Source organism: Hoplias malabaricus, chromosome 10 (assembly GCF_029633855.1).
Source record: "Hoplias malabaricus isolate fHopMal1 chromosome 10, fHopMal1.hap1, whole genome shotgun sequence".
NCBI classification, from domain to species: domain Eukaryota; kingdom Metazoa; phylum Chordata; class Actinopteri; order Characiformes; family Erythrinidae; genus Hoplias; species Hoplias malabaricus.
In genome coordinates, this window is record NC_089809.1 from 26,148,353 (window position 1) to 26,166,307 (window position 17,955).

General features: G+C 38.7%; 2 protein-coding genes across 5 annotated transcripts in view; one reads left to right on the forward strand and one right to left on the reverse strand.

Annotated features, from left to right (window-relative positions):
* Window positions 1–16,305, forward strand: part of pde1ca (phosphodiesterase 1C, calmodulin-dependent a) — a 99,067-nt gene extending 82,762 nt beyond the window's left edge. The window contains exons 9-18 of one of the 2 annotated variants that reach the window (XM_066682729.1): window positions 302–402; window positions 515–643; window positions 997–1,098; window positions 1,181–1,301; window positions 5,494–5,575; window positions 5,682–5,802; window positions 8,422–8,582; window positions 8,786–9,166; window positions 9,844–9,906; window positions 11,808–12,074. In XM_066682729.1, coding sequence (XP_066538826.1) covers window positions 302–402; window positions 515–643; window positions 997–1,098; window positions 1,181–1,301; window positions 5,494–5,575; window positions 5,682–5,802; window positions 8,422–8,582; window positions 8,786–9,166; window positions 9,844–9,906; window positions 11,808–11,902 — 1,356 coding nt within the window. In that variant the 3' untranslated portion in view covers window positions 11,903–12,074. Of the gene's footprint in view, window positions 1–301; window positions 403–514; window positions 644–996; window positions 1,099–1,180; window positions 1,302–5,493; window positions 5,576–5,681; window positions 5,803–8,421; window positions 8,583–8,785; window positions 9,167–9,843; window positions 9,907–11,807; window positions 12,075–15,789 lie in introns of those variants that run through there. The other variant, XM_066682732.1, reaches the window with a different exon arrangement.
* Window positions 16,306–16,404: 99 nt separating this feature from the next.
* On the reverse strand, window positions 16,405–17,908 carry ppp1r17 (protein phosphatase 1 regulatory subunit 17). Of its 3 annotated transcripts, none has more exons than XM_066682253.1 (4): window positions 17,616–17,908; window positions 17,109–17,187; window positions 16,695–16,817; window positions 16,405–16,599 (listed from the first exon to the last, which is right to left on the reverse strand). In XM_066682253.1, the coding sequence occupies exons 2-4, from the start codon at window positions 17,176–17,178 to the stop codon at window positions 16,529–16,531; spliced, it is 264 nt and encodes an 87-aa protein (XP_066538350.1). In that variant the 5' UTR covers window positions 17,179–17,187; window positions 17,616–17,908; the 3' UTR covers window positions 16,405–16,528. The 3 variants fall into 3 exon arrangements, with proteins under 3 accessions (XP_066538350.1, XP_066538351.1, XP_066538352.1); XM_066682254.1 differs by having other exon boundaries at window positions 17,109–17,243; XM_066682255.1 differs by having other exon boundaries at window positions 16,695–17,168.
* Between the last annotated feature and the right edge of the window lie 47 nt (window positions 17,909–17,955).

Here is a 17,955-nt window from a genome sequence, read left to right on the forward strand (position 1 = left end):
ATAATAACAGACAGTTATTAAGTCAAATATCATAGTTCCCTACAATATACTTTGAAATTGCACAGCAGTAACAGGATGTTGCTGGAACAGATTTTATTGTGCTGTTCGATAGAATTTCATCACAGATTAGACATAAAGGGTATAACACATCAAAAGAGAGAAAGGCTGTGAACAGAAAGCAGAAGAAGGTTATCCATGTTCACGTATTAATGACTTTTAATGGTTCATTTGCTACTACTGATATGGTTTTAGCTGTTAGTCCATACTCAGCTTTTTAGTTCTGTGCATTTTCTTCTTTCAGCATTGGCTTACAGAGTTAGAAATCTTCGCTATGATATTTGCAGCCGCAGTACATGATTATGAACACACTGGGACCACTAACAATTTCCATATACAAACCAGGTATGGTTTTATGTATGCTAATTGCAGAATGCATTACTATATCAGTGGTTTGTTTTGGTCCTAATAAAGATTGGTTTGGCAGGGTTACATTATGACTTTTGTACTTCATTAGATCAGATGCAGCCATATTGTACAATGACCGAGCCGTGCAGGAGAACCATCATGTGAGTGCTGCTTATAGACTTCTACAGGATGATGATGAAATGAACATCCTCTATAACCTATCAAAGGATGACTGGAGGTAATACAACTTAAAACTCTAAGCTACTGAGCTGGAATATCTTGATTTATCTAGTGGAAACTACTCTTTTTAGCTGAATTGCACAATAACAAACCCGCACATGATCTATAGAAATAGCATGATTTATGACAGACCTAAAAATAAAAAATTAAATTATATAGCACTCAAAATGAGAGTAGAGGTTCTTGACAGTATGAATGGAATTTTTGCCTGTGTAAAGCTTGGGCCATGAAAGTTTATCTTTGTATGTTAAGCATGGATAGGTAAATGCAGTATAGGTGTACAGTTTAATAAATTTGCATAAGCACTGGTGAGTTTATTAAAGGCTCGTTTTTAATTCTTTCTCCTTTTAGAGAGTTGCGTGCCCTGGTGGTTGAGATGGTTTTGGCCACAGATATGTCCTGCCACTTCCAGCAGATTAAGGCAATGAAAAACTTTCTCCAACAACCAGAAGCGTGAGTTTGTTACTATTTAACTTAGTCACTACTATCAGAACTATGCTGTCAGGAATTAATTTATTATAATTGTCCTCTGCAGGATTGACAAACCAAAGGCATTATCTCTGTTACTGCATACTGCAGACATCAGCCATCCTGCCAAAAGATGGGACCTGCACAACCGCTGGACCACCTCTCTGCTGGAGGAGTTTTTCAGGCAGGTCAGTTGTGTTTTGCCCTCTTGCATTTCAGAATACTCTGATATGGAAAACCAAGTTCTGGCATACACATAGAAAATGTAAAAGACCTTCAGGTCTTGAAGTCTGAGTCTGTAAAAATTCTTTTGGAAAATATTAGGAAAAAGTTAGCTGCTTTCCATCTGAATGACTTTTTGAATGTTTAATAATTTATTAGCTTTTCCTTTAACAACATGAGGCCACATTATGAGGGTTCCATGCTTCTTTTCTGTTGCAGGAAATATGTTCTAGTGTCTTGCAGACTTGTGATTATTCCTTTTGCCAGCATCACTGCAATGTGGCCATAGCTGACACTTTATGTGACAAAGCATAACTTTAGGCCTGTTTTTTGTCTGACTGGAGAAAAAAAAATTATAAAGTCAGTGTCATGACAACGTCAAATATCTTGTGTTGATATATACATATATACTATTTTACCATCATGACATCACAGGAGTCACCTGGGTAATTGGAAATGTCAAACCCAGATATGCTGCCCTGCAACAGGCTCGATCCTTCTAATCCTGCACAGTTCCCATTTATCAACGCAAACAAAGTATTAATCAGTCTCAGACACAGTCTCAATGAGACCCCTCATTCTCATTCAGCCATCATAATCTCTCCCCAATGTTTTATAATCCTACACTTACTTAATATTCAGCAGCTTTTCCATGCAGTTTACTTTCAGTCTCATTTAGACACAGCCCATTCTCCTGTTAATGAGCAAATAGGCCAAAAGCTTTATTATTATTGACCTGAAACTGTAGTTTGTCTCTGGGCTTTCAAAAGCCATTCACCTCCCTAAATTGTAATATTGACAGGATTTTGTGTGTGTGTGTGTGTTTATACATATATACAAATGCTGGTCATGAAATTAGTATATCATGAATAAATTGACTAATTTCAGTAATTCCATTCAAAATGTGAAACTTGTATATTATACTCATTACTCATATATTCTTTACACACAGTCTGATATATTTCAAATGTTTATTTCTTTTATATTTGATGATTATAACTGACAGCTAATCAAAATGCCAAATTCAGTATCTCAGAAAATTTTAATATTGTGGAAAGGTTCAATATTGAAGACACCTGGTGCCACACTCTAATCAGCTAATTAACTCAAAACACCTGCAAATGCCTTTAAATTGTCTCTCAGTCTAGTTCTGTAGGTTACACAATCATGGAGAAAACTGCTGACTTGACAGTTGTCCAAAAGGCGACCATTGACACCTTACACAAGCAGCGCAAGACACAAAAGGTCATTGCTAAAGAGGCTGGCTGTTCACAGAGCTGTGTCCAAGCACATTAATAGAGAGGCGAAGAGAAGGAAAAGATGTGGTAGAAAAAAAGTGTACAAGCAATAGGGATAACCGCACCCTGGAGAGGATTGTGAAACAAAACCCATTCAAAAATGTGGGGGAGATCCACAAAGACTGGACTGCAGCTGGAGTCAGTGCTTCAAGAACCACCACCCACAGAAGTATGCAAGACATGGGCTTCAGCTGTCGCATTCTTTGTGTCAAGCCACTCTTGAACAAGAGACAACGTCAGAAGCGTCTTGCCTCCACTAAGGACTGGACTGGAGTGGTCTAAAGTTATGTTCTCTGATGAAAGTAAATTTTGCATTTCCTTTGGAAATCAAGGTCCTGGAGTCTGGAGGAAGAGAGAAGAGTGTCCATGTGTCCAGTGTAAAGTTTCCACAGTCAGTGATGGTTTGGGGTGCCATGTCATTTGCTGGTGTTGGTCCACTGTGTTTTCTGAGGTCTAAGGTCAACACAGCCATCTACCAGGAAGATTTAGAGCACTTCATGCGTTTTCGAACTAGACTTAGCACCTGCACACAGTGCCAAAGCTACAGTACCTGGTTTAAGGACCATGGTATCCCTGTTCTTAATTGGCCAGCAAAATCTCCTGACCTTAACCCCATAGATTATCTATGGTTATTTTGGTATTTTGAAGAGGAAGATGCAATACACTAGACCCAACAATGCAGAAGAGCTGAAGGCCACTATCAGAGCAATCTGGGCTCTCATAACACCTGAGTAGTGCCACAGACTGATTGACTCCATGCCACGCCACATTGCTGCAGTAATTCAGGCAAAAGGAGCCCCAACTTAGTAATGAGTGCTGTACATGCTCATACTTTTCATGTTCATACTTTTCAGTTGTCCAGCATTTCTAAAAATCCTTTTTTTGTATTGGTCTTAAGTAATATTCTAATTTTCTGAGATACTGAATTTGGGGTTTTCATCAATAATCAAATTAAAAGAAATAAACACTTTAAAATATATCAGTCTGTGTGCAATGAATGAGTATAATATAAAAGTTTCACATTTTGAGTGGAATTACTGAAAATAAATCAACATTTTCATGGTATTCTAAGCACCTGTGTGTGTATGTATGTATGTATGTATGTATGTATGTATGTATATGTGTGTGTGTGTGTGTATTCCCCTCAGTTTATTTTACAGGAATTTTGGTAGGATTTTAGCTGATGTAATGTTAGAATGGAAAGGAATATATGAATTTTCCATCAGAAGATAGATAAAAGGGAGGACAGCAGGAATTCACAAGGCAAACACATATCACATTCAGTATGATAAACTTAACAGCTACAATATCAAAAGCTAGCCAGATATGTCTGTAGAAGAAAATGTACTGGCCCAGGCTGTGTCCCAAACACCCACAAAGGATTGCAGCTTTCACTCCCACACCGCAGTAACAGCAGGCTATTTTTTATTGAGCTTAATTTCCAACCAAATCAAAGTGGTCCAATTTTGTCTGTGTGATTCCAGAGCTGGATATCTATGCTAATGTGACAAACTAATTAACATCTCATTGGCTGAAATGAAATAGCATTTTTTTCCTGCTGCTCTTCTTAGGAATACAGAAATTAACTTTGATTCATTGATGTGCAAAGGTAATGTCTAATCAGTCTTTTCCCAGGTACACCACTACTAATCATATTAATAGAAATGTCAGGAGCAATGAATGAAACTGCTAAACAAATCATTTTCTGCGTGAGCAAATTTATCTCTCCTGCCTGCCAACTTCTCACAATTCCCCTGAAGGTCAGCAGCATCATGCAGTGAAGATTCCTGTCAGCAAAATCTTGTACAGGGAATTATAATGTGTTTGTTCAACAATCAAATCTGTTTTGTGTTTTGCTTTTCACAGCATTATTACTTGTCAGATGAAGAGGATCAAAGACAAATGATAATTATAGTTATTGTTTTAAAGGAATAACAATGATAGTAATTAAATATGCAGTGATAATATAGAAAGCAAAAGCTCATCTCTCTGTTGTTTGTGTTCTGCATATGTGTTTGTGTGTGTGTGTTAAAACCCATACTAACCATACAGGAGCATTTTGTAACTCAACAATTACAGATGGAAGCCCAACTGTTGCTCTGCATACTTTGTTTGCCCCCTTTCACCCTGTTCTTCAGTAGTCAGGACCTGTACATGAGCACTAAAGAGCAGGTATGATTTGGGTCCTGGATCATTCTCAGCACTGCAGTGACACTGATGTCATGGTGGTGTGTGATTTGCTGGTACAAGTGGATCAGACACAGCAGAGAAGCTGAAGTTTTTAAATACTGTGCCCATGCACTCTCCACTCTGTTAGACACTCCTCCTTATTATTCCACCTTGTAGCTGTAAAGCCAGACACAATAGGTCAAGTGTTGCTTCACAGTTTATTTTGTTCATGCTCTAGTCCTTCATCGGGCATGGTAAACTGTCCACAGGAAAATGTTGGCTGGATGCTTTTGATTGTGGGAATGTTCGGTCCAGCAATGACACTGAAGGGTTTAAAAACTCCAGCAGTGCTGCTGTGTCTGATCCAGTCACATCAATGCAACACACACTAGTGTCAGTGTCACAGCAGTTCTGAGAATAATCTAACACCCAATCACATATTTCCTGCTCTGTGTCGTATTTTACACGTTCTGACCATTGAAGAAGTGATGTGAATGAAATGGCTCCTTAATCCCTTATTAGTTTTGTGGTATATAGTGAAGCACTATTTATTTCACTAAGTAGTGTTAGGAACAAGTGAATTCGGACATTCTACTGTCTGTTGCTATCACTGTCGTGTACAAAGTATGAGCATTTCATGCTCATTTTATGCTCCTGTTCTTGTGTAGTAAATTAATGTTATTTTTTTCAGGGGGATAAAGAAGCAGAATTGGGCCTGTCCTTCTCTCCTCTCTGTGACCGCAAATCTACCATGGTGGCCCAGTCTCAGATTGGTAAGCGAGTGTGTTGTCTAGCTGGTCCTCTCTCCCCTTGCCTGTGATTTTCACTCAGTGACAGCTGGGCTTATGGCTCTGTATCTTATCTCTCTGCCACCCACAGGCTTTATCGATTTCATCGTAGAGCCCACCTTCACCGTGCTCACAGATATGACTGAGAAAATAGTGACGTCGCTCACTGATGAGGCCTCCCGCTCAGGTCTGGCTGGATTTAGACGTTCCAGGTGAGCCTGACTGTCAGAATACAAAATAATAAACACTGATTAGCCATAACATTAAAATTGCATCCATTTTTCTATGCTCATTGTTGATTGTATCAGCTCCACTGCCCTCATGTCACTGGGGCTGAATATATTTTTGTGTGATGTAGCTTTCTCATTGCTGCAGTGACACAGAGGGATTTAAAAACTCCAGCAGCACTGCTGTGTCTGATCAACTTGTACTAGTTCAACACACACTAACAAACTAAAGCCATGTCAGTGTCACTGCAGCTCTGAGAATGATCCAACACCCAAATATATCCTGCCCAGTGGTGGGCCTGTGTGGGTTCTGATCCTTGAAGAACAGGGTGAAAGTGGCCTAAAAAGGTATGCAGAGTAAAATATGGACTGATGTCTATAATTGTAGAACTAAAATGTGCATATATAAGGTAGGTGTAGCTGATTAAATGGAGAGTGAATGTAGAAACAACACTGTCTTTTTAAAATAAGGAATGTTTGGTGCATGCAGTCATACATAAAAATTTGTAGAATCCTGGTCAAATTATGCCTTGTTTATTTTGAAGTAAAAAGGTGCAGATTTTCTACCAGGATCATATTTTTGCAGTTTTTAGTGCAATTATTTACTGCTGAGTTTGTCTAAAGAGACAAATGTCACATTGAATTAAAAGAGGCAAAAGTAACATTAAATATATTGCTCCACCATTACATTTTTGCTAAATTTTATATTATAATTTGGTCACTGTACAGGATGAACTAACTTATTTCACTTAAAAACAAATCAATAAAACGTGTTTACAATTTTTCCATACAATGTACAACATGTCTTGTAAGCTGATATAAATAATCAACTTTCAAAGATGGGCATGGAGCTATATATGGTGTGGTTGTGTAGGGCTCTTTCACCAGCAAGAGTCTCTATAGAAGTCAGTAGAGGTAGAAGTGCTTACACACACCGTACCTTCACTTCAGTAGCTGCTAGCTGTCTGGTGGCTGTTTGCACATGGCTGAGGAGCTGAGCTGAACAGTCATACATAATGGAGGATGTTTGTGTTCTTGTCTGAGTTTATCCAAGGGGGTCATTAATCACCGCCACAGACAAACTCACAGGCCTTTACACTGAGTGCAGGTTACTTTTCTATTCACTTTCACACATGTGCACACAAACACACACATGCCATGACAGGCTGTTTATATAGGACTCCACACACGGTGAGGCATTAAAACATTTTGCATCATACACATAGCCACATGATCATCACAGCTGCAACTAGGAATTATGTAGACATGCCTCTCCCCCTCTTTGTTTCTATATGTGTTTGTGTGACTGAGGTGGTTGATCTGGATAAAGAAGCTTAAATATTACATGGGCTTTAGATAAGGCTCTCTCTCTCTCTCTCTCTCTCTCTCTCTCTCTCTCTCTCTCTCTCTCTCTTTCTTTGCCTTAATGGTATAGTATGTCACCCAGTCAACCTTCCTGAACTAAACAAATCTCTTAAATCACTACACTGGCTTATTCTGATTCTGATGTTATGTTTAGTTTGCATGTTTTTAGGGAATGAAACCCCTCACATTCTGATGTTGGAAGAGAGTCAGATGAGCATGTAGTTTTGATAGTTACACAGTGATAGTATCATCCATGAGTCACACTATGATGTTTCCAGCTCGTTACATAATATGATCCATTCCATGGTGGCTAGAGTAGGCAAAAATATGTTTGTTTTCAATAATAGTAGAAGTACATATAAATATCTAACCATATAACAATATCTAAGAAAATTGCTTGAGTAAGAATATATCCAGTGAAGAGTAGTGAGTTACATCAGATCCAAATGTGAATGTAGAGCCCTGTACAAACCTGTACATGCCAATGTACTAAACATAGCTCCAAGATGAAATCCACAGGCCAAAATTTTGGAAGGCCTTTGAATAATAATAAACTATATAATGTACTAACCAACACCAGCATGAAAAAACCCATAGTTGTCTTATATAATGCTGACCCATAAAGTACCATAATGCTGTCTTATCATACAGTAGATAACATACTCACTTACAGAGAACTATACATCGTACATTCCTTAATTTAAGTTCAGTCCTACTGTGTGCTTATTTATATTTGTTTTTTAGAGCTTTTCTCTAGTACTAAATGAAGAGTGTATACAATGAATACTTGTAGGCAGATGAAAGTGAAGAAATTAATGTCCTGTACATTTATACAGTAAAAAGATTAAAGAAAAAAGTAAGGGTAGATCTATACTAGCCTCCTTGTGTTACACCTACATGCATATGATGGGTGTCAAATTATGTATAGCAATAGATAAAAGATAGACAGGCAAATCTGCATGTAGTTTCCAGGCTGGCAGTGCTTTATTGATGTGGGGCGACAGATAAATTAGCTGAAATACATAATTTACAGGGCGGCACGGTGGTGCAGCAGGTAGTGTCTCTGTGTAACACAGTTCCAGGGACCTGGAAGTTTGAGTCCTGCTCCAGGAGTTTGGTGTGTTCTCCGCGTGGGTTTCCTCCGGGTGCCGGGTGCAGTGATTCCGGGTAGAATGAACATAATTTACAAAGTGATGAAGGAAACTTTGTGTGAAATTTTGTGTGTCTCTACGTCCACAGCTTGAATAACATTCCATCAGACAGCAAACGTCCCAATGTGAAGAGCACTGGGTCAGAGGGCAGCACTTCCCTTCTCAGCGTTGACTTCAAGAACTTCAAGGAAACCTGGAATGAGGAGGTGCAGCAGAACAGAGAGAAGTGGAAGGCTCAGGCAACCAAAGGTGACCCTCCTAAAGCCCAGGCCTGTGAGGTCTCACTTTGGTGCCATATATTTACAGAGTTGAACTTCTCCAGTATTACTTACAGAACATCTTTCATTCAGAATGTTTTGGTCTACAGAGTGAGCGATTACTTGGCCTGCTCTTATTCTGGAAATACGTGTGGCTCAGCATTAAACAAATATGCTGTATGTCTTCTCTTGTAGACCTGGAAGAGAAGGCCAAAAAAGAGGCAGAAGAAAAAGCCAAACAGGAGGAGGCTGAGGGAAAACAGGACAGTGAAGAACAGGCAGACACAGAGAAAACGGACACTGCTCAGGACAAAGACAAGACTGACAAAGCAGCAAAAGGCACAAAAGGTGCCTCATCCACAGGACGAGACAAAGATAGCAAATCAGAACCAGCTGACTCAACTAAGGCCAAAGCAGACAAGAAGGAGCCCACAGAGAAGCAGCCCAAAGAAGCAGAGGGCAACAAGGACCCAGGGGGGGTAAATGGAACTAAAGCAGAACCGGCTAATGAAGGGTTGGATGTAAAAGAGCCTGACACCAGCAGTGATACAGACAACAGCCAGCAAGTTCAAAATGGTACGTTAACTCTTTGAGTACAATGCTTCTTATATCTAGTGAGTATTTTGGTCTTCTGCGTTATATGATAAACCTAGCTGTGTTCAAAATAGCTCCCTACTCACTATTTTATACATTACTCACCCTCTGGTGCACTATTTTAAGGAGAAGGATTTCAGACATTACTTCAGGTGGATTTTTACCAAAAAATGCAGTGTATTATGGGTATGCGCTATCCACTACAATGGTTGTGCACTATTTGCAGTGTATGTTTCTATATTTTCAGACACCAATAAAAAAAGTGCACTAGTGAATAGGGTACTGTTTCAGACACAGCGCCTGTAATTTATAAGTTTATTACATTTTTTTAACCCATCTACTGTACATCTACTGTTATCAGCATGGAGATTCAAGATTTAATTATGACAGTGACATTTATGAGTAATATGTTCTAACACACTAAAGCATGTTAACACATTTAACACCACATGCTTGTGATATGACTAACGGTGCTTGGTCAGGTCTTTTTGGTGATCAGACTTCATAATGTAGTGAAGTAAATGCAGGACTGAGGTGGATCTGATCAATAATGGTTTGTACTGTCAAGCGTGTTTCTCTGCTTTGGGGCAGGAAAAGCAGTGTCAGATATATGGTGGTTCTTGTGTTCTGTAGTGACCCATGTCTTATCTGAATGTCAGGGGAGGTGCCAGAGGAGCTGGACTCACCTGACAGTGACGACAGTGACACAAAGAGCTCAGACGGTAACAGTAGCAGATTCTTTATCCCCTATGAGTGTGGTGACCAGATATTCCATGCTCTAAAACAGGGCAGAGTCAATGCAAATATTACTACATTTATTATACTGGGGTGCCAATACTATTTTGGCCTGAGAGCAACTTTTTTCAAAGGAGAGGTCATATTGATCTACCTGTAAAATCATTCAAGGGCAAGTGGTGGGAGTTGGAGGGGGGTGGCTGGGTTGTATGGACTACTTTAAATTGTCGACCCTGGTGTTGATTCGTATTGGACCTGTTCTCAAGCAGGCTTCCAAGTAGTAATCAGTGAGGGTGGAACGAGACTTGGATTTAGTTATTTTCTTGTGGGAAAAGGCTGATTCACATTATTTAAATGAGGCACAATCTTACAAAGTGCACAGTGCGATCGACTGGCTTATCGCGATCGACACATTGGGCGCCCCTGTAATTGACTATGAGTCACACCTGACACTTTCCTTTCACACTGAGAATGTGGCGTACAAACTCATTGAAGACTGCAACATGCTACTGCTCTGATATATCACTAGAATAAAAGTCCTTTACAATGCTTAGCAAACCATTGCTAAAAACTTAAAGCTGTTTTTAAAGACCACAAACTGTTTTAGAAGTCAAGGTATCTGTCCACACTTTAAAATGCTTGTTTAGTTCTAGGTTCCACTTAGATAATGGACTTAAATATTTCATCTGGTTGGTGATGTACATTTTGTGTTATGACTATATAAATATGGACAATGCACATTTAGCACAATGTTTTACAGCAGTTTGTTAACTGGAATACAGGACAGTTACATACATTTTTCAGATAAGTCAGGACACTTGCTGCAATAAGGAATTGTCCTGCCAAAATATGGGACATCTGGTCACCCAATATATGAGTCAACATTGCACAGGTTCTTTGAAAAAAGAATATATTTGTCTGATTATTTTCCTGGATAGGATGTAAGTCTACATTTCTGGATAAAAATGAAAATGTAGTCCAAAACTAAACATCCCCAAGCAAACCAACCCTATGGGGTGGTTTGCTAGAGTGGAATTAAGCTAGCCCTGGAAAACACAGCATTTGAATTGTGATTTTTCCATTGAAAGAAGAATTTAGCCCATAACTAGGCTTATTCAGTCTGGGAAAACACACCAACGTGTTTTTGCTGCCAAATGAATAGACCTGTGTGATGTTTCCAATGGCATATTCAATCAGCTCTCCACCCCAACACACATTCTTTCATCTACATTCTGCAAAGTATTCTTCTAAATATTAAAGTGCTTTTTTTTCATTGACACAGTATTAATCCAGTCTTTTTATCATCCACCAAACAGCGAGATCCATTCCATGAGATGATGAGCACATGGCCAAGTTCATGATAAAGTATTTTGCACCATTTGGTTTGCATAGCCTCGCTGTCCAATTAAAAACGTATCTCCAAAATAGTAACTTAACAGGAGAAGGAAAATACCTTCTTAATTTTCAATGGAAGTTATTCCAAGTAACTATTTTAACTAATTTAAAAACATTTAGATACATATTTTTCTTTGGACAGTCTAGATAGTGTAGTAGGTAACACCACTGTCCCCATGCTGCAGACAAGGGCTTGATCCCAGCAGGAAAAGTTATGCCAATATACCAGCTATAATATACACCAGTATACTCCTAACCCTGCTAACTCTGTAACATGATTACAACTGTAACTCCTTCTGGATAAGAATGTCTGCGAACTGGGAAGTGAATACACCTCACAATTCTGCCCATTGTGTGTATGTGTACTTTCATTCTATGCAGTTCCCAGCATGCTAATACCAGTCATATCATCTCCATGTCACTTCTCCACCCAGCAGCTCAGGAGCAGGGGCCCGTGCCATTAAATGTGCAATATATCTCCTCTTTTCCACAGATGCAGAAGAGGGGCAAAGCAGTCGTGAAAGCTCTCCTGCATCTCTAGCATCCAGTGCAGCTGCTGCAGCTGCCACAGCACCTGATGCACACTAACCACTCTTTCATTTCTCAACAAGGACTCAATCGTCTGAGCAAGACTCACACTCCTGCACCATGGCTCCATCTGGTGGCAACACCCTGATAATTGTGGAATTCTTTTTTTTTTCTTCTTTCTCTCTTTCTTTTGTGCAAAAATTGGACTTTTATCTTTTGTTTGTTTTTGCAAATGGACTTTTTTTCTCTTTTATTTTTTTTGTTTGCTTCCATTTTAACTGCTTTTAACAATGTGTATTCATGGCTTGGTTGTTGAGCCTGGTAATGCGATGAGACTGGAGAGGGCACCGCATGGAGACCTTTTCCTACTCTTAACCCAGCACAGGGTCCTGTTAGTCAGTGTGTGTTGCCATAGATGCAAGGAGAGAATGTTAGCGCTAAAGCCAGAAGGGAGCATATGGCAACATGGCCATCATGGTTTCCTCCCCAGCTGAGCTCTCCCTGGAGATCTCACACACACACACACACATGCACACACACAGAGAGAGCCCAGCCTTCAGCTTTGGAGCTGCATGTGTTCCAGAGCGCTGTAGATACTGGCCAGAGAAAGAGGGACAGTCACAAACACACAGCCAGCTCCACTAGGCTACTCTCTCCACTGTAAGCCTCTTTCCACAGGAGAGAAAACATCTGAATGTTCATATTTATGTGGAAGAACAATTTGAAGAATGTTTTTTTTTTAATTATGATTATTATTATTATCTTTGTACTTTACAACTGGGTTTCTGTAACTATGCTGGTAAAGACTTCACTAGTTTACATTTGACAGTGGAAATGTTTTGTTTTGTTTTTTTTTTCTTTCTGCACATCTTCAGATTGAGGGGAGACATGGTCATCTAATGAATCACAAAACCTTGCCTATATGATGCATCAGAGAACATCTATGTTGTGTCCATTCTGATCATAACTCATAACAGTTCTGTGCCACTCAGTTGACATTACCATTTCTGCCAAATAAAATCTAGATTTAGGTACAGTCTCTTGTGAACGTAGGCTACTTATAGAGAGATATTTTAATATATTCCGCAGGGCAGTCTGACCTCAAAATACAGTGACCAAACTGTGTCCATGTCTCTGGTACAGAAGGCTGCATTTGGAGAACATTGCAAGAGCTGTGATGCCTGTAGCCTTTGCTCCACCCCTTGCTGGTGTAATTTTCAGTTGATCTTGTAATTTAATAGATGTACTTTCTGATTTGAACACTCAGTTGTATTTTTGAACATTATGTATGTATTTACTGTATATAGAAAGGGAAATATTATTTATAAACAACCGTGTAAAGCTATACTCATAATTTTGAACACTGCAATCAACAACGAGCATTAGACTTTTTATGCCGAGGATGGTGTGCATTATAAATTAATCTCTTTCACCAGGTCTGTTTGTTTGAAGTGGGGTATGGGAGGGGATTGTCATTATCTTATGCTAGGGGTTGCTTCTCCAGTTTTCCTAAGACTGTTTTCTTTTGTTAGTCATGGGAAAAAAAAGCATATTTACATCATATGTTACAACCGCATGATGCAATTAATCAAATCCCCAAGCACATGAGCTGCCAAAATGTCTTCTCATTACACCAAGCCATAATGATTCTCCGAGTTATTTTTTTTTTCTATGGCTCTTAATCTGATGAATAACATTTCATTTTGTCAAATCTAAGCAGCTTGTCTAAATACCATGTTGAAAACATTGTGCACTGGGGATACTGGCTGTTAAGAACAACTTTAATTGTATGTAATTTAAAGCACATGCTATTGGTGCTGGGGACTGAGATGTAAAATTCGAGTCTGGTCTGACATTCTATTAATTTAATGGAAAAAGGACTTCAAGATGTTTGTAAAACGTACCTGGAAAGCACAAATTCCATATAGATGCCATATATATTTTGTCTGTTTTGCTTACTTTTCTTTTATTGGTGGGGTATTTTGAAAAGCTAACAAAATCACTGTGTAAAAAAAGTTGCCTTGACCAAAGAGATAGATTGTTATTTTGATTATTTCCTTGTTCCCACAATTAGCACAAAACATGAGAGATGATGATTAGGAGTTATGACATACTGTGCGAGTCTTTATTTTTCTGAAATTTATTATGCTTACAAATAATTGTTGCCTTAAAAGCATCATTTTTATTGCACCACTGACGTGTGATCCTTCTGGACCTCAGTAAAATATTGGGTGTTCTTTCAGAAAAGTGTTTCAGTAGAATGGTTAATGATTGTAGAGGTATTTCTATGCCAAACACCATATGTATCAATTGTGTGACAAATATTTAGCTTATTTTCTCTCAGTGTTCACTGAGTAGCCATGTTAAATCCAGTTAGCAAGTGGCCATTCATCAAACCAGCCGTTGCCATTAGGCTTGATTTTAATAGGTTTTTTTTTTTTTTTTTTTGACTGTCTAAAATATGGCCAGAGTTTGTCTTGAAACTACCTTTGTAATCTGTGTAGTGTGCATACATTAACTGTTTTCAGCTCATTGACATTTCTGCTGGTATTCAAAAAACATTTTTCCTCATATCTTGTCACCAGCAAACTCTAAAAATTTGAAGCAGAGCTGGGCATGGCATTGTTTGGTGACATACACGCTTCCTGTTCCTGATGTAATGGAATGGCTGATATGAACAACACAGTTTCTCTTGGGTTATTTTAGAGTAGTATTACGGTGAGTGGAGAGTTGAGTGAGCACGGCCATGCCTGTGTTTACTGCAGCATGTGAAGCATGTTTCTGTTCGCTTACAAACCACTCACACCACAAGAGATCAGTTACAGTACACAGTTAAATATTCAAGAAGAAATGTCAGTTGTTTAAAGTCTAAAACAGCAGTTAATATGGTACAGTGAAATATTGCCTTAATAAATTTCTGTTCTTAGTTCAGCTTTGTACTAGCAAACTGCCAGCTGTTAAGGTCAGTCCTATATGTGTTTTATGTCTGTCAACCTCCATGTTTTGGTCCTAGCATATTCCATTTTATAACAATTTCCACTTTAGAAGCAGGAGGAACATCTCTGAAATTAGACGAAAAGGGAAATGATGTGTGACAGAGACTAGACCTGCCTTGTGTCATTAAGGTCAGATTTGTTTTCTCATTAAAGGGAACTTTATAGCACGGTGCCATAAAGTACAGGTTGTGTTACATGCACTGCACCATTAGACAATATCATTTGTCTTTTAATGGTCCTTGATGTTTATGTCCAACTACAAGAATTTGTTTTAAAGATTATTTTGTCCTATATTTTAAACTGTTTTGTGCATTCTGCCCAATGTTTTATGGCGATTATGATTATGCATTTCTGTGTTGTTTGTGAGGTTGACACTTAATCATACATTTAGACTCCTCTCTGATGTCCTGTTCAAACCCCTTCATTTGTTGTTGAGGGACGAAAATGATCACAAACCAAGAGATACGCATGGTGGTGTGATCTTGTTTGTTCCGATTCTCCATTATTGCACTGTTGTGACAATAAATCTGAACTCAAAGGGCTCAGATAATGACTCTGTGTCTTTATTTAGTTACTTCATTGGTGGCTTCCAGTAACTTGTATCTGTTTCTGGGCAAATCCTTGGGAGATATAGGGGGAGGGCAAAAAAATGAAAGAGGAGCCTAAACTGGGAAAATACTGAAATGCACAGAGAAATGTATGTATTTTAGCTGTCATAGAAAATAGAAAATAGACATTTCAAAATCAAACACATTTTACAGTGTGTAAGCATGGGACCATAATGAATGCTCCTATAGAAATAGCTACAATTAACTCTTGTATTAATGTTAAAAATGTTTGTTCCTTTTCTTAAAAAAGCTACCATTTCATAGAGGTTTAAGTTTTACACTGGCTATATACTTCATGCATTGGAGATAAAATGTTCTAACACTGAGCTCTTCTGTGTTGCAGGTGTGAGAAAGCGGTATCTGATCCGTTACACTAAGAGACCCAGTTACTGTGCAAGTTCTTACCCTCCACCCACCAGACTGAGAGGAGCCGAGAGCACGCTCCCTGACGCCCGCAGAAAAGCCATGCATCTCCATCTCATCTCTCTGAGACGCGGGAGGTGACCCTAAACAAAGCAGCAGGATCCTCACACTCCCACAGAGCTGATATATCCACAAGATCATTCACATCATTCAGATCCTAACCAAGAACTGTAGTGTATAAAGTGGGCGTACTTGCTTTTCATACTTCCACTTGGCTTTTTTTTTCTTTCTTTATTTATTTTATCTTCTTATTATTATTAGTTTTTTTTTTAATCATTTGAAATCTCTGTATGAAACTGTGAACACAAGGGGGAAAAAATGACGATACGACCTCGTATAAAATTGTATAACATTTTCGTGCAATAAACATTTTTTCTCTTTTCCTGAAAATTTAGAAATTTTTGTTACAACAGTGATGATAGATTATTAAGTACATTTTTGTTACAGCATTCATAATAAAAAGCCTTCAACAAAGCAGTTTTGCAGAAATGTGTATTTCTATGTCATAAATCTCTGAAACGTGACAACTGTAACGTGGAAAAGTGACAACTGTACTTCAAAATTTCCGTTAGGACACATGCAGGAAACTATCAAATGGCAAATAAATACAAGGCACACAACACATTCACTGTCTAAAAAAAATAATTTCTTTCTTCTGTCTATTTCTTTGCCTCTTTTTCTTCATCCTCCAAGTGAATCAGGCGGGGTTCCCCTTTCATTAACCTGACCCCTGCAAAAGAGGCACAGCAGGATTGTATTAAATTACCATAACGAATGTGTGAAAAAGATAGATGACAGAGTACAAAACGAAAAATGAAAGTGTACCTGGTATGAGAGGAGGGGAGTTGAGCACAGGCGTGTCTTTCCTACGTGGTTTCTTTTGTCCCATTTCATCCTGTTGACTTTCCTCAACACTGTGCTTCTGCCTGTCCATCTCACTGCCCTCATCTGGAAGGGCACAGTCAGGCGGCTTTAGAATAGTGCACTCAAAACGACCATAGTACATCCACACCCACAGACAAGGAGCTGTGTTTTAGAGTCAGCTCGTCATCTGTCCAAGCCTTTGTGTTTCACAGTGAATCCATCTCCTAATCCAACACCCTATCTCTTTGTTTTTCACCCACTTTTCTTTACACTATTCAGATGGGGGGCCTAAAACAGTGGCCATTAATAAAGATTCAGAACATCATATGTACATAATACATAAAGGCAGACACACACACACACAATGTTACTTACATGGATGCTCTTGCGTGGCTAGTCTGTGCTCCGCTGTCTCTGAGAGTGACCTCACACAGCCTGTAGACATGCTGACAGTCTGTTCACATATCAGATAACAGCACTCTCTTTCTCTCTCTGTGTGTGTGTGTGTGACTGTACCCACACCCACACCATTATTTAGGTCCCAATCAGTACCAATGATAAATTAATGTTAGATACTGTGCTATACATTGGTAAAAGTTTTCATAATAATAAACCAAACAAATAACTAAAATTAGAAAAGCACATGTTAAAACAAAACATTGCGTCCCCATTCAGATATTTTAAAGTATATTTAGGAAGGTTAGTTGTTCTTTACTTAATTTTAGGACTAATGGACCTATTTCCATAACTTCTTATATTAACTTACATTGAAAGTGATGAAAGTGTTTTCCTTCTTTTTATTTTTTCAGGTACATTATTTTATTGTTATAGTGACAATATGCAGATAAAAACGTGCATGCTATGAAAAAGAGCAGAACTTACCTCAACAGTGCAGAGACAGAGACTGACTGGAGGGCCACATCAAAGTAGTGGGTTATGTAGCATGGGGAGGAGCTCCATCTCTTGTCTCCATCAGTAGCAGTTGTCCTGGTGACAAGAACCCTTATGATGCGTCGTGCATGAATATCAAAGGTTCTCTAATTAACCTATTTCAACAGTTTGAATTACTGTTTCAACATGTTAAACTGATTGGACGTTTACTTTATAAAAAGCAGAGAGCAATGACCTGAAGGTACGTGGTAGAGAAAGTGTTGAGGAAGAACTCTTTAATATCTGAGCTCTTAAGATTGGGATACATATATTAAATGGTATAGATTAATCA